Source organism: Amblyomma mixtum, chromosome 6, assembly GCF_055824585.1.
Source record: "Amblyomma mixtum isolate Tamu chromosome 6, ASM5582458v1, whole genome shotgun sequence".
NCBI classification, from domain to species: Eukaryota; Metazoa; Arthropoda; class Arachnida; order Ixodida; family Ixodidae; genus Amblyomma; species Amblyomma mixtum.
Genome location: NC_143017.1, coordinates 1,483,964 through 1,499,313, shown reverse-complemented (window position 1 = coordinate 1,499,313; position 15,350 = coordinate 1,483,964). Strand labels below are relative to the sequence as shown.

The following is a 15,350-nucleotide window of genomic DNA, read 5'->3' as shown; positions in this document are numbered from 1 at the left end:
GGTGAGTATCAGTAGGGCAGCCAAAAAGCATGTGGAAAACTGTGGCGTGAAGGTCACCGCCTAAAGAGCCTGTAGGATAGCTTCCAGGATAGTGATACAGGAGCTGACAGGATGAGAAAGAGCCATTTAGAGCAGATATCCGGCTACTGGTCAGTCTGAAGAAGTGCACTGTTACGACGGTTGTTCTTGCAGGCTCTGCCAAAGGAAAAGCTTCAGGCATTTCTGGGGGCCGGCTACGAAACCGTCAAACTGGTGAGAACATTCGGGGCACAAAAGAAGCTAACATGGAAGGAACCGTAAGTATGCCAGTCTCTATTTTTCAGCGCCCTCAAAATTTGCAGCACGCACAGCCGGAGCAAACTGGCATCTCAATTACGTCAGTTGTTTAGTTAGCCTGAACTTTCAGCGAAGGGCTTTAACTCTTGTCTCAGAAGAAAGTAGAAGTGCGTACGAAGTTCTATATGGAACTGAGCGGTGCCGTAGTGGAGGGCTCTCGATAAGCTTCGAAGAATCAATGTTTTCTAACGCACAATAAACGGAGCTCCAAAGCGTTCTATTCCCTTGATGTCCATACAATGATCAATATGCCAGCTATTAAAAAGTGCACCTTTCTGATCGCAAGTACCTAAGTTGCAAGTACCTTTCAAGGACCGCGGCAGCTTTGACCCGTGGCATGTAAGACAGCCACGTATTTCACCACTCGCAGTCAATATGTTCTGTTCGGTGAAGACCGGTACGCGTGTATATTAAACCCGAAGACATCTTCCTTTTATTTGCAACACTTGCTTTGTAATATTTATGCCAGTTATCAGCATCATTATAAGCGTAATTAAGTCCACTGCAGGACAAAGGCCTCTTCAATATCACTCCAAGTTATGATGTCCTAAGCATCTGCAAAAGTTATTACCTTCCGACATTAGGAGAAAGTATTTCCCTTTGTCGAAGCTTGGGCCATTCTGCAAGCATTATGGAACAAGCTGAATGAGATGCATATGTGAGGATGCTACTAAAATTTCCGAGGACAATATGGCAAATAAAGTGTTGAGAGGCGAAAGCTGAGGACATTATGCAGTGACGACTTCCGTTGAATGTAACGTCACACCCTTCCCGTGGCTATATCGATAACCAAATTGTACATCTTTCGGGGATCTTAAGAGTTAATTACGCTTAATTACACATTTGTCCATCTAATTTGGCGCAAATGTGGTGTTTTCCCGACTATTCTGTGACAGTTTTCACTATGCCGTAAGGACTAATGGTGGATGTGACGTCACACCGTTTCTACGGTTATATCAACGTCTGCGTTATTTCGATGCAATTTTTACGTTCTTGATTATAATTAAATAACTAATTACTCTACAGTCATCATACGTGTTCAGTCATCATAGTTCATTTTTTTCTGTCTGTATCTGAAGCAAGCATTTCTTTTCTCCTATTTGTTTAGTGCGCGATTTAACACGTTGCCGAAAGTGTGAAACCTATTGCTAACGGACGACAGTATGAGCCCTTTAAGGATTTCGCCTTAATATATTGTTACGCCCGTTAAATCACAAGGTACAAAGCCTCCCCGGCTCAACAGGCAAGGAACACGCGGCAAAGCTGCATGTTCGTAGTAAAAAACAGTACATCGGATGCATAGATATTTTCATCTATAGCGAAAGCAATCAAACTTCACTGACGTAAGGTATTAAGAGATCTGCGTTAGGAACGGCTGGTGATAGAAGGCAATCTGGATTTCCTGATGACGTTGCCTTGGCAAGTAACACAGGTGAAGGATTGGAGAGCATATTTGAGGAAGTAGCGTAGAAAAAAACTGATGGGCCTGAATACAATTTGCACAAAACTAAGTAATGCTTGAGATTCTCGGAACGAAAAAGCATTCTTGGATAGGCATCAATCATTTGAAGTGGGGTGCGAATGCATGTACTTAAGGCACGTAATGGCATCAGATCCGGATCACGACAGTGAAGTGTAAGAATACGTCGCTGCCTCATTTCACTCCCCGCCATGAATACTTGAAAAAAAAACCGGAGACTAAGGTGATTGGCCTGTGCTTTTTAAAGTCCTTGACCTAAGTTTTCTTGTGGATTGAGATCAATTCAGCACTGTTCCAACACTCTGATGATCACGAAGTATGAGGGTTGCGTATACACAGTGGCAAGTTTTTTGCGACAAAGGCCCCACCGCAAATCTGGAGTTACCTTACCCTGACTTGCCTCTTTTCCCCTTTTTATTGGTTGCATAGATTTTCTCGCTTTCCCCTTTGCTAACTAGCCTAGCAGTAGTGTTCGGAGAAATAGCGTATAATTAATGGGCTGTCAAGATAGGAGGAACGGAGCATTTAAGTGTTAAGCGGGCGGACGTATGCTTTGCGGTCATTTTTTACAGGATTCGCAGAAACTGTATGTGAGATTCCTGAATAGTTAGGATATAGCTGGCAAACAGAGGAGTTCTACAGCAATAGCCAGAGGATCACTGTTACCGTAGTGAAGATATACACGCAAATGTGCGGCTGTAGGGGCCCATGCACTTGCATCCAGTCCTGATATCCCGGTAGTTGGCAGGTTTCATGAACACAAGCAAATCGCAATGAGTTGAGTAAAAAGCGCCACATGGTACTGACGCTGACTTGATTGAAATGCTAGACGAGAAGCAGGCAGGCGACCAGAGAGTCGGGTCTTTGGCATTCGTTTCATGAATTGCAACCGGCAGTTATTGAACTCACGAACTGAAATTCTTCTGCGGTAATGAATACTTTCGGCAGTCAGCGGCATAATCAGAAGTGGCTTTGCAGAAGCCAGAACGGAGAAAATAAAAGTGAGACTTCGTATCGTGCAAGAATCCTGGCATAGTGGTGCTCTGCTGTGTTGGGTTTAGAGGCGCATGGCCATCTACGGGTATCATGCAGCAACTAAGGGTATAGGAAATTCCCTTGTGTAGGATTTGGTAGAATAGCTTTTAGGCAATGGAGGTTTAGAGGCCCTAAAATTTAATGTTACTGCATAGTGACAGCACAGGAGCGAAATATTTCAAATATATAAAAGTACAAACTTGCAACAGGGTCAGCTAACCTTATCAAGCTTCATGGCTCTGCAAAGATCTCGAGGCTCCCGGCAAACCAAATAAGGACCTCAGACTTCTAAGGAATGGCAAGGTGTCTGAGGTGTATCAAGTGAAGCATCATCTTCAGTAGCAGGATCCTGATTGCGCGCACTGCACGACAAATGCTTATTCGATATCCCTCCAGTTAACCCTGTCTTGTGCGATCGGCGTCCACCCTATCCCCGCGCTCTCCTTAATCTCAAATCCTTACCTAACTTTCTGCCGCACCCTGCTACAATTCCGTTCGATTCCTTTCACGCGAAAGTTTACTCTCTTGTTGCCTTTAATTCCGATACGATTCGGGACCCGGCCCAGTTAAGTTTTCTCCTTGAGCTCTGGCAGTATTATGTTGTCTATGAGGTCAGCAAGTAGCGGAGTAATTGTATTTATAATGTGGTTTGGTTGGTTTGGTTTATGGGGTTTAACGTCCCAATGTGAAGACCTATGAATATGCTTATGAAGTTTGTGCAAATAATATTCATCGTGAGTTTGACGTTTTCTATTTTTCCTACTGCCACTCAAACAATGTAACATTCTGCACTGAAGAAAGATGCGCACATTTGAAATCCTGATGTTTCTCCCCAATTCCTTTCTATCAGTGCAATTCCTGCGTAAACATCTGGTTTTGAACCCGGATCAGAAGAGTCCGTAAGCTACTGTGTTTCTATCGGGTGCAGGGAATTCTTTTACGATCTTTTATCGTCGAGTTTGCTTTTTGCGGAGCCGCGCAAGAGTGAAGTCGCAGATTTCAGGAAAATTGCACCATGGTGGTAGTGGATCGTATCTTTGGGACATGTCAGGTAATGTGGCCTGTGTATCGAGATTCTGGAACATCTCTGAATCGCAAGACCAGTGGCCTGTAGCTTGAGGTCTGTTGTTGAATAGTATTTGAGAAGGACAACTCATGACTACGATGTGGTAGTGGCCTCACTTTAAGGATATGTGCTCTCAAGTAAGAGCAGTTCTAATTTCAAATGATGGTCCATTTGTTTGTTCACAGAGGTGGACTATGGAAGATGTCCTGTATACATCGCACTGAAGGCGCAGGCCTGAGTTTTGCATTATGTCTAATTTTGTTATGTGCGATGGTCTTGCTGAGCCGTACAGAACGCGCCAATCGTCTGAGAAGAATGGTATCAAAAAGGAATGAAAATGCAGAACACATCTTCTGTCAGACCCCAAATGTTCACGTGAGAGCATTTCAAGTATGTTCAGATATTGAGAGGCTTTATTTTTCAGCTTCTTCATGTGCGGTAGGGATGCGAGTTTCCTTTCAAATTTTGCGGGAAAAAATAGATCTTCTTATTTTATTGGAAGAAAGGGTTCATTAAAGTGTGGCATTATTCTGCAATGCTCGTTTGAGCAAAAAAAGAACATCTACTGTTTTTTGCAAGAATTTAAACTGATTTCTATCTGCTCAACTTGCTGAACTGTTTAATATATGCTGTATCTGTCTCTCATAGAATAATAAGCTGGAACAGGTGCACGCAATTCGAAGTTCATAGACATACACGGAATACATCATGGAATTTGGAATTATTTGTTCCCTGGTTTTTACGTTTTAAGGCGGTCAAGATGGTCACTTATTGAACATGCTCTTTTAAATCCATATTGGTGGACGTCCCGAAGCTAGCAGGATTCGCGGATAAACAGTCGCCTAATATTGAATAGACTTTTGGAAAAGTTTGCAGAACAAGTTGCGACAGCTATCGGCGTACAGCTATCGGGTTGGAGGTTTTTCAGGTTTCAGGAGTCGCAAAATAGCTGCTTTCTTCAAGCCTCCGGGATATTTCCCAGCATCGTATTGTAAAAGATCTGCAGAGTGCCCCTACGGCCGGTACTGAGAGATGGGCCAGCATTTCATTTCAAGTTATATATCTCTACAAGGCCGGGTTCAGTCTGTTTAGCGGCGTACAGTACTCTGTGCATTTCTTGAAGTGTAATTGTGGATTTCTTGAAGCGTGATTGGGTTATGGCAAATCCGTTTGTACTGCTATTTGTCCAATGTGTGTTTCTCGGCTGTATTCTTGAGCTATAATTAAAAGTGACGTGTTTAGTGTTACGAACTGTAAACTGCACGATATGTTAGTATGTCTGCCTGGTCATGATTTCTTCTTTGGGTATTAGGGCTCTTCAGAAAAGTTATTGTGAATGGGAAGAATGTTTCATTTAGTTTGCGAAATTGCTCCCACAATTCTTTAGATGTGACTGTAATATTTATGGATTAGATAAAGTTCTGCCAGGCAGTTTTCTCAGCATTGCGACATGTATGCCGTGATTTTGCTCTGGTCTTTTATCATTTGTAAGCATTTCCTGTGTTGGGTATTGTCGAAAAATTCATCAGCCTTTATCATGTCCAGTCAGTTTCTGGTTTTGCGTGAAAATTTATTAGGACGGCGTAAGCGCTCGTCGCGTTGAAGGCTGTGAATATTCCATTGAGTTTGAGGACGCTGACAATGCAAGAAAATATTTTACCACGGCTGGTATTTTCTCGAAACAGTGACCTGCCGGATCAGTGCAGCTTCCAATGGCAAGGTTTACTTGGAATGATTGATGGTGGAGATAAAAAGTTAATTACCACACGTAGGTGATTCCTTGTGGCTTGTGATGACTATCTCATTTAAAATCAGTAAAGAGCAGAGAATAAGCTACAGACAGGTCTGTGCCGCTCATTCTTACAGAGCTTGGAGAGCAGTACGTGGGGTTCCCTGTATTGAGCAGGCAGACGTGACTGGACACACTGAGGTTCTAAAATACGACTCTAGTGCCCGTTTCCTCACTTCTCCAAATACCAGCAGGGTATTGATTTCCCCAGCTACCCGTTATGGCTCTGGCAGACGTTCTGAATGTTCTTCTAAAGGGTGGCACCACGTGTACAGAACATAATGCGATTGTTTCAAAGCGAAGGATGGCGACTGCAACAGCTCCACACTTGTCATGCAGTTTGATTTCGCGAGCTGCAGTGCCCTTCCTAACCACGACAGAAGCACCTCCAGAGCACCTACACTCTTCCTCAAGGTTGCAACGAAAGGCTATATACTTTTCAGAATGTTTATGTGCTGTTGTCCTAAACTGGTATAAAACAAAAAAACACCGTGAAAGTTAGTTAATAAAATCTGTTACATCACTGTAGCTTCTTTATAAGACCGCTACAATTTTACTGGATTAAAATTGCCATTTTCTTTCTTTTTGTTTGAAACGTTTATCAGAAAACTGTTTGTCTTCTAGGGGGTCTGTTATTCTGGGCCTTACTTTGGTTCAACTCTCGAGTGAGCTGCGCTACCCTAGTGGGGCGGAGGTGGTCGAAGCGCACGAGGAAAGCGCGCATATGCAGGTTTTGAAGCCTGCCTGGAGGGGTAGCTATCCGTAGACTCAAGGGACGGCCAAACCATCTTAAGCCAGACCCACATGGAGCGATTTCCTCGCGAAAAACCTGCGAACGGCCGCCCGGCGGCGGCCGCTTGGCCGCCGGCGGCCGTTCGCCGCCGACCAAGCAGTGCTAGATTTGTTCGCCCGGCGGTCAGCCGCTCCCCGGAAGCGGCGAATGCGAGCTGTCAGTGCGGACCAATGAGGGCGCCCTCTTCCCTCATCTAGCTTCCGCCCGCGCGCGGCGACAAACATGGCGGCGCCCTGCGAAGCCGGACCCCTCTCTTTGGACTGAATTCTCGTTGTTGCAGCCTTTTTCAGAGCGTTCACTGGCCGTAAATGGAGCACCGGTATTTCGCTTCGTCTCACCTTGCCTATAAGAAAACGTATAAGTGATAAATTTGGATTATTTTTTTATTTAGAGTGACAGTTCTCTCACTTCTAGGAGAAGAGTCGGTTTGTTTGGTTCCTGTCCTGAGAACCAGATGGCGCCACTATAGGCTGAGTTTATTTTTGCGTCTCTGCTAGCATACGCTCAACTAAAAGTGGGAATGCGCCTCCGTTTAGCGTACGTAAGCATGCATACGCGAATGGTACGTAGACAGAGTAAATTTATGTTCTTTTCTCACTGTATCTGTGTACGCCGCAAGCGGCGACGTGGTGTAGAAAAGCGAGAAACAGCAGCGGCGCGACGGTTCCGCCTCGCCCGCGCGTCGGCGGATGAGAACAGGTACAGAGGGTAAAACGCTTGTCTAGAACGACCGAATTGTATGCTGCGCAGCTCCCAAAGCCGCCGCGACGACGAAGGAACAAAATGACGGTGAAGTCGTATGAGTTTAAATGCACATGCTTACATCAAAGCAACTTTTAACCAAATATTATCGCTAGATACCAGGCGTTAAGCCCGAAACACGCCCATAACATGTTCTAGACAAGTGTTTTGCCATCTGTACTAGTTTTTGCGGTGACCGGATCCGCTACGGATTTTTAAACAAGTGTGAGCGCCTACTCTAGCCTACGGTCTGATAAGTGAAGACAAAATTGATAAAATTGAGACAAGTATAAATAATAATTTGTTTCCTTTGCCGGCCTCTAATAAACAATGGCTTTATAGTACGCTTAAAAATCGTTTTTTGTTGCAGTTCACTAAGATTAAGATCCCGTGGTCAGCAACACTGAAGTCGAGACGGCTGCGGTCTGGCGGCGGTCGCCAGTTTTTCGCCGTATGTGGTGCAGCACGGCGGCAGCGCGTCGGCGTTCCGCCGCGCCGCATGAAATTCGCAGCGTCTGTTCGCTCCATGTGGGTCGGCCTTTGGGTGATGAGAAGGCAGCTTTCGCTGTTGTCGCATTTGGACAGCGCCGCTGGTGACCCGGAAAACCGGGCCCTGGGCAAGAGGTGGATCGCAGTGTGATAAAGGCGATGCATTAGAAAGTGAAAATCTTTTCGGTGAATCTTCGAATGAAATACTGTGCTTTGTGTTCAGTGTTATTATTTCGCTTTCCATCTTCCGTGATGGGCAAGACCTGGAATAAGCAGGTTGTTCGACTGCGTAGTTTGTGCAGTGCGGAGACGCTTCTGAGTTCTCTGATTTGTGTTATCTTTTGATGCACATTTAGCGCATGTTTGGCGGCCGCAGCATCTATGGGAGCCAAGGCCAAAACCCACGGCAATTAAAACACTACGGGGACTTGGAATGTAGGTATGATCGCATATTTCATCATAGTCAACTTCAATAGATTCATGGAGGGTGCTGCAGAGGAAAATGAGTAGAAGGTATTTGCTATTTTTCTGTCATCTTTTCGCGTTTTATCCGGTGTACGTTTTCGACATTTTTTCAGTGTGGCCCTATGGCATGGCTTTTCCGTAAGCGGGACAAAATCTGTGAAATTACGTGGCATACTGTATACAAGGATGGGTGCGCGATGTAAAGAATGTGCCCGGTGGATCCAAAATTTGGGAGTTCTGCATGATGCGTGCTAACTTTGAATTCGGCAATAGGTCACCACTTCCTAGTTTCGTTACCTCGCAAGCGAGGCCCAAGGCATCTCTCAGAGTCTTTGAGGCTGCAAACAAGGATATCTTTCTTTCTGGTTGCTCCGTTATTTCACGGTGAATCACATGGTATTTTTGAAACGTTTCTCGTTTTCACGTGATTAACTGAGCTGTTACTTCGGTTTGTCATTTTTTGGGAGAGCGATCACTTTGTGGAAAAAGGATAGTCACAAATATATGTATCGTTCGGCCATGGGGCCAGCCCAATAAGAGAACGGGACAAGAACTTGCTAGCAAGTCCTGCACCCACCAGCTGTATGCGACTACTATAACTAGATAGGGGCTAACTCAGGGTAGCTACTCCGCACAAGCTTAACTCCAGCTGCCAGAAAATCAAGGAATGACCAAGGAGGCGGAGAGGATAAAAATGTTGTGAGAAAGGGATAGGGAATTGAGAGTCTCGACAGCCAATTTCTCCCTGTCGGGTAAGCCGGCATGCGTCGCTTACAAAAATCTGGGGCCAAATTGGTGCGTTGCCTCCACCAAGGGGCAGTAAAAGTCCAAGCACTCGGTATCTGCTCAACCACCAGGATTCTTTTTTCCGGAGTCGGCGGTGCCACGCATGGGTAAGTGTGGGTGCACAGGTCCGTGGTGGCCCACGGCTCATCAGCATCATCAGCATCACTGCGCGTGCTTGGGAAACCGTGGAATCACAACTCACCACAATCTGCTTCCTGCAGATGCCCCTGCAGTGCGACATAGTGGAGGAGAGGAAAGTGCAAACATTTGACGGGAAGGTGACATGTTTTCGCTTGACTCTCATTAGAACAAAGTATACTTGAATTTTAAGAAATGGGCAGTCCGCATAAACATTTTTGCGGAACACTTCAAGCTGCCGAGGAACAATCCAGTGCTAGAAACCAGGCTTCAGGGAGAATTTAAAATTCTCTATTTTCTCTCGTTATTTCTTTACGAAAACTTCTAGCAGAAAGACAATCACCATTTATTTACATTACGTGTGGAGAACGTATAACATTACAGCGGCAAGGGCACTTTGGCCACCTCTGGGCTCGAACATGACACCTAAAAAGAACCCGACTCACAAGGCTGCAGACTCCTGTGGACACGCATATTATGGTTGGTTTAAAAGTCGACTCCTCACCGATTCCTTACGCAAGTTACCATTAGCAGTTCTCTTCTAGATCGCCCCCAGATTTGAACGCGACCAGTCCAGAACTTGTGGGACAATACGGGGGCCCAGCATGTTTGCGGTGAAAATGCGTCACCGGGCAAGATATTGTATCGTCTCCCGGGGAGTGTATGTAAGGCAAGCCAAGTATCTCTCTTGTCGAATCACTTCCTCTTTGCTCACGTCAATTTCTGTCAGCAGTTTCTTTGTGGCGTCATCTTTCTCGTTGAAGTTGCGCTTTCATTGTCACAGGCATCTTCACTCATGAAACCTCGGCGATTTCTCAGGGATGGGCTCCTTGTGCTTATCGCTTATAGCCCCGTCAGCCATTATTTCTGCTGATGGCAACTTACAGCAGCCTCACCCAGTGAAGCCAACTAGTGGACTTTTAAACCCGAAGGGAATATATTTTTAATGTACTAAATGCGTAAATTATGTGCATGTTTAATGTAGCGTAAACTATTCCTTGGATATTTCTACTGGAATGTCTTGTATAATAAATAAACTGAGTGGTCAAAAGCTGTATTTTTCACATATTTGTAAGAGTGTTCAAAATGTTACTGGTAGCTTAGTTTGAAAGCGTTCGCATTAGAATTCGAGCCTAGGGACGAAAATGAAAAATTAATATGAAATTAACAGAATGTTCTCAACTTGTTTTTCCACAGCCTTCTTTGCTAAGGGATTGCGGAAAAAGGGTTGTAATGAAACTGCTTTCCAAAAACAATAATGAACAATTCTTGCAACATTACAAATCATTACTGCACACTAGCGTTTTAGATAGAGTTATCAAAAGCCTCTGAATACGTTATCATAGTACACTCTTAATAATTACTTATGGTGTGCCGTCGGCCGCAAAAGTTTGGAGGATCTGCGATGCACGGAGGAGCGAAGAAAAACCGCATTGCTGCGCCGCCTGCTGTCACAAAGCGCGATGTCGAGGCTCACGACACGCCTGGTGCGGCATTGCCGCGTGTGAGCGTCCGCAGCCCGCACTCTGAGGGCAGATTGCGCAGCAATGCATTTTTTCTTTGCTTCGCCATGCATCGCAGATCCCACAGACTGTTGCGGGCGACAGTACATCGCGTTGCAAATAGCATTTATTTCTTTAGAATGCCAAAAGGAATACGCTCCACAAAATTAATATTCATGAAATCTGAAGCACAGGCGCACTGCGTGAAAGTATTTTAGGACCGCTTCTTTTCTCTTTGCGCATAAATTATTTACGGACTCGAAACCGCAAATATATCGTTTCTGTTGCGCACGTGGGAGCACTTTGTTGCAGTTATTTTTATAAACGTTTAAAAATTAGGCGGAGAAACATTATACCTGTTTTTAGTGTAGACGAAGGCAAATGGCCTGAGAAAGGAACAGTTACTGTGCCTGGGATCTCTGTTGGCACAGGAAGGATATAAAGAGTTGACTAAGTTTTAGAAGCGAAATTCTTAAACAATTTAATTAGGGGCCACCAGGTAAATTGAATCCATAGGAAACTTTTCAGAACCACAGGCGTACTAAGCAAACATAAATACCGCTATTCAAACCCAGAAAACTGTTATTCTATAATTCGGCTATTCTAGTCGAGTTCATTTACGGGTATTTAGTGTGGAGAACATGTGCTAGAAAATTTAGATAAGCTATTGTTACTACACACAGATAATCATGATTCCGATTGTTCACTTCTTTTACCATGCTACAGACCATTTTCAAAGATGCTGAATAATTAAAATAGTCTGTATTTGAACGTCATTTAGAGTGGTAATTTTGCCAGTGTACAAGGGAGAATAAGAATTTCCAAATGATTTAGACATTTAAAAAGATAGCGATAGTTTGTTCCGACAGCCCCTAGCTCTAAATTAGAATCTACTAGTGACACTTTCCCGACGCTTTTGAATAAGTTAGACGTGAGCGGGACTGTTGAAAGATAAATGTCTGAATAAGTTGACAAGCTGCTGTCATCCTTGCGTGTTTTTCCTTATGTGCAGTTTCATTGTGTTCAGTGAGCTAATTTTTTTTCTCTTTCGTTTGTTTTTGAAAAGCAATCGCGCATTTCCTATACTTTTACTCGATCTGCATTTATACTTGCGGCCGGCTGCCGTGGTGGCTCAGTGGTTATGTTGCTCGGCTGCTGGCCCGAAAGGTGCGGGTTCGATCCCGGCCGCGGCGGTCGAATTTCGGTGGACGCAAAATTCTAGACGCCCGTGTACTGTGCGATGTCATTGCACGTTAAAGAGCCCCTGGTGGTCGAAATTTCCGGAGCCCTTCATTACGGCGTCTCTCATAGCATCGAAACCCCATAAACCAACCAACCTATACTTGTGGCCTGCAAATCCCTGTAAACGAGATTTATTTATCCCTGTACGCTGTACACGGTCGGCCAAATCTAGCCTGAACACTGCTTCAGGCAGCCGGCACTCCGCGCAGCAGCTCTCTCTGATGTCTGAGGAACTGGCGCGCAGGCGCAGTGGAAACAATAGGCGTGGCTTTCGCCGCGTGGTCTGCTACAGAGCGCCAGCACTGCAGGATTGAGCTCGCCTTGCTGTGAAGTTCCTTTTCGCATTGAGCGCGCAAAGCGCCCGGGTGATACAGTTTCCCGTACAAAAAGCTTACAAACACAGCAATCCCGCGTTCTTGACAGCTGCATCCACGGGGGCACAGGCTTATCGTTTCTTCTTGCAATCAACACGTAATAAAAGGCTGATACGGAGAAAAACTGCGTCCAAGTGGGAGTTCAAGCTGTTTGTTTACTCGGAGTCTACCACAATTACTTAGCTGCAAAACTGTATAATCTATTCTCTCAATACTCCATAATAGCCCTGTACAATCTAGCAGTGGACGACCGTATAAATGTGCATTTGTGAACAGCTTGTAACCATGATTTGATTGATTTGCATAATGACCGCACGTGGTAATTAAACTAAAAATATGGAACTGACTGTATGCGAAACCCAATGCTAACGAAAGGTAGGCAGTCGCCCCGTTAAGCTCCTTTACAGGAATCTTTTTGCAGCTGTCTCCGTCCTTTGCAAAAAAGCGAGAGAGAAAAAAAAATTAATTTGATTCATGTGGCAGTTGTAGTTATCCTGAGAAAGTTTAATTCTGGCTGATCTCAACTGGAGGATATTTATTTCTTTCAATTAAATATAATGAATTCGTTCGCACTGATGAGCTCATTCTAGCATCAACAGCTAATGTCCCATAGAAACTGAAAAAAAAACATTTCACATAATAATCAGAGGTGGTCTCCCATTCGCATACTGCTTTTTCATTTTGGGCATTGAACAGAATACGTGCGTGTTAAATAAATTTTCATGAGCCTATGATTAATTGGACACCTACTCTTCTCTGTCGTATAACAGGAAAGCCACCGCAGTGCTAGTAGCCACTAACGCCGTCAGCAGCACTCTGAAGCTGAAGACACCCGACGGGTTCAATGTGTCCTGGCTGGACGCTACGAAACGTAAGAATCATAACAGCTTCCTATTATGGTGGCAATGACTTAGTAGACTATTGAAGCTTTCGTATTCTTAGTATTAAACGTCAAACTGCGCCTGGTGTTGGTTCCGCAGTCGTCGTCGATACGGAACCATGTGTAATTACTGCTACTTGTAGAGAGACTGATTTTCTAAAAGCCCCGCGCCATAATTCTGCTGCTCCACACTTAAAGGGACACTGAGGAGAGCACTATTAATATTTTTTTTATAGTAAAATCCGATAGTTCGGCATGTCCTGGCTTTGTTGCCACTTGGCCGGCAGCGAAAGATGCATTTATTTCTAAGAAATTTGGATTCGAAGTTGAAAAAGTTTTTCCCGCCGCTCTGATTCAAACTTGGGATTCGTCTATGACGACAGAGGACTAAGAGACGTGAAACATGACGTGCACATGACGTAACGCAGACTCCGTGATTTCTGGCTGCCAGCAGTGCGGCCTAGCAGCAGCCGAAAAGAAAGCTACCGCCGGCCGCACGTTGAAGGCATCTATCGGCTATTGCGGCCGTCGCTACAGTCGCTTCGATTACGTTTGCACTGGCGTTTTGCCAGCGTTACGATGGATCTCATGTTCGAAGTCGTCAACGAAGTTCTCGCAAATAGACACCTTTAGCATACCGTGTACCTTGTTACCGCTAGCGGAATACCGGGAGCCCGCCTACCGCCGGAAAACAGGCGCTGATTTGTCCCGATGCTTCAGGAGCGCGCGTAGCAGCCGGGCATGTGGCGCCATCTGGCGACGTCAAGGAGATTTGCGCATGCATTGGCTGCGCCTCAGTGATGCATGGTTTCTCGGTTCCTGGTGTTGCTAGAACCATTCGTTCTAGCAACACTGTTTTCTTCGATGATCTCATCACGCTTGTACTTGCGAGTTTGGCCTGTGGCGGCGATACCTGTATTTTGGTTCTTGCTCTTTTTTACGTTACAAGAGCTTTGTTGTCAGTATGAGGGGCGTTTTTGTAATCAGGAGCTGGTATTATGTCGATACAAGCCAACTTCAATTTCTCCTCAGTGTCCCTTTAAAGCTGGCAGTGTAGGTTCTTTAACCTCGATTGTATTGACCTGAGGAACCTTCTGCTGCTTTCGCCGCACAATTCACAGCGAGGTAAAAAAACACGCAGGTTTGACGAAAATTGTGCTCAAAAAGAGAAGTGTCATGAATTTTCGATTTCCCTGCGGCATAAAAACATTGGAACTCGGTGTCTCTTAGGGCGACCTTACTGCAGCAAATCAAGTGTGCTGTCACTATTTAGGAGCTTGCGAAGACATCCCTGCCTACCAGGTAGAAGGGATTGGCTCTTTCTTTCTCGTAATGGGTGTCCCTGTTTCGGCTAGAGATGAAAACAAATGTGTGCAGCCTGTAAGATTTCCAAATGAGTGGCGTATAATAGAATCAGCCAGTGAGTGGCAGTCCTACTTGTAAGGCCAGGGTCGCGTTGTGGAACCGGCAATAGCACACCACGGGAGCCATGCAGCCATTCAAAACAGGTCCTAAGGGGGCACAGTGTGGAGTGCGCATTGGGCCAGTACGCACTAAGGTAGGCTACGGAAACCTCACTAAGGAAGGCAAAGAAAAGCTCGGAAATTATGGCTGACTTAGCAGCACTGCCGCTGATGGACCGCGGCAGATATCGGTGGCTCAGTGGTTATGGTGCTCGGCTGCTGACCCAAAAGACGCGGGTTCGATCCCGGCCGCGGCGGCTGGAATTTGTTTGGAGGAGAAATTCTTGAGGCCCTTGTACTGTGCGATGTCAGTGCACGTTAAAGAACTCCACGTGGTCGAAATTTCCGGAGCCCTTCACTACGGCCTCTCTCATAGCCTGAGTCGCTTTGGGACGTTAAACCCCATAAACCAGATATAAGGCCACTCGCGGTATGGCGTACAAAGGCTAATATTTAGCCCGCAGCGTCCTCTGCACTCATCGTACGTTTCTACTCGAAAGCGACAGCTGTCATGATCGAATGGTCGTGCAGAGAAGTTGTTAAAAGAGGACTGCAGTGGTTGGTAGCCTTAGCGCTAGTCCGCACGACCAGCCCGGACCAGTCGGCTGCGCACCCACTAGCAAGCCACTTGGTGGACTCCGTCCGAAACTCCAGCAGCCAATGCCAATCGAAAGCGCAGAGGACGGATGGCAGCACGTAGCGTGTAACAACAGAGTACTGAGCGAATACTTTATACAGCAGCCACATGTCCTGCGTCAACACGTGCTCAGC

The 15,350-nt window shown here is 45.4% G+C and overlaps 1 protein-coding gene and 1 long non-coding RNA gene across 2 annotated transcripts in view; one reads left to right on the top strand and one right to left on the bottom strand.

Moving 5' to 3' along the window:
* Positions 1 to 15,350, bottom strand: part of LOC149338079 (uncharacterized) — a 1,049,963-nt gene that overhangs the window by 860,779 nt on the left and 173,834 nt on the right. The gene's annotated exons all lie outside the window — the stretch shown is intronic.
* Positions 1 to 15,350, top strand: part of LOC149338082 (uncharacterized) — a 153,641-nt gene that overhangs the window by 49,897 nt on the left and 88,394 nt on the right. Inside the window, exons 6-7 of the mRNA XM_089550264.1 lie at positions 193 to 296; positions 13,007 to 13,107. Coding sequence (XP_089406390.1) covers positions 193 to 296; positions 13,007 to 13,107 — 205 coding nt within the window. The remainder of the gene's footprint in view (positions 1 to 192; positions 297 to 13,006; positions 13,108 to 15,350) is intronic.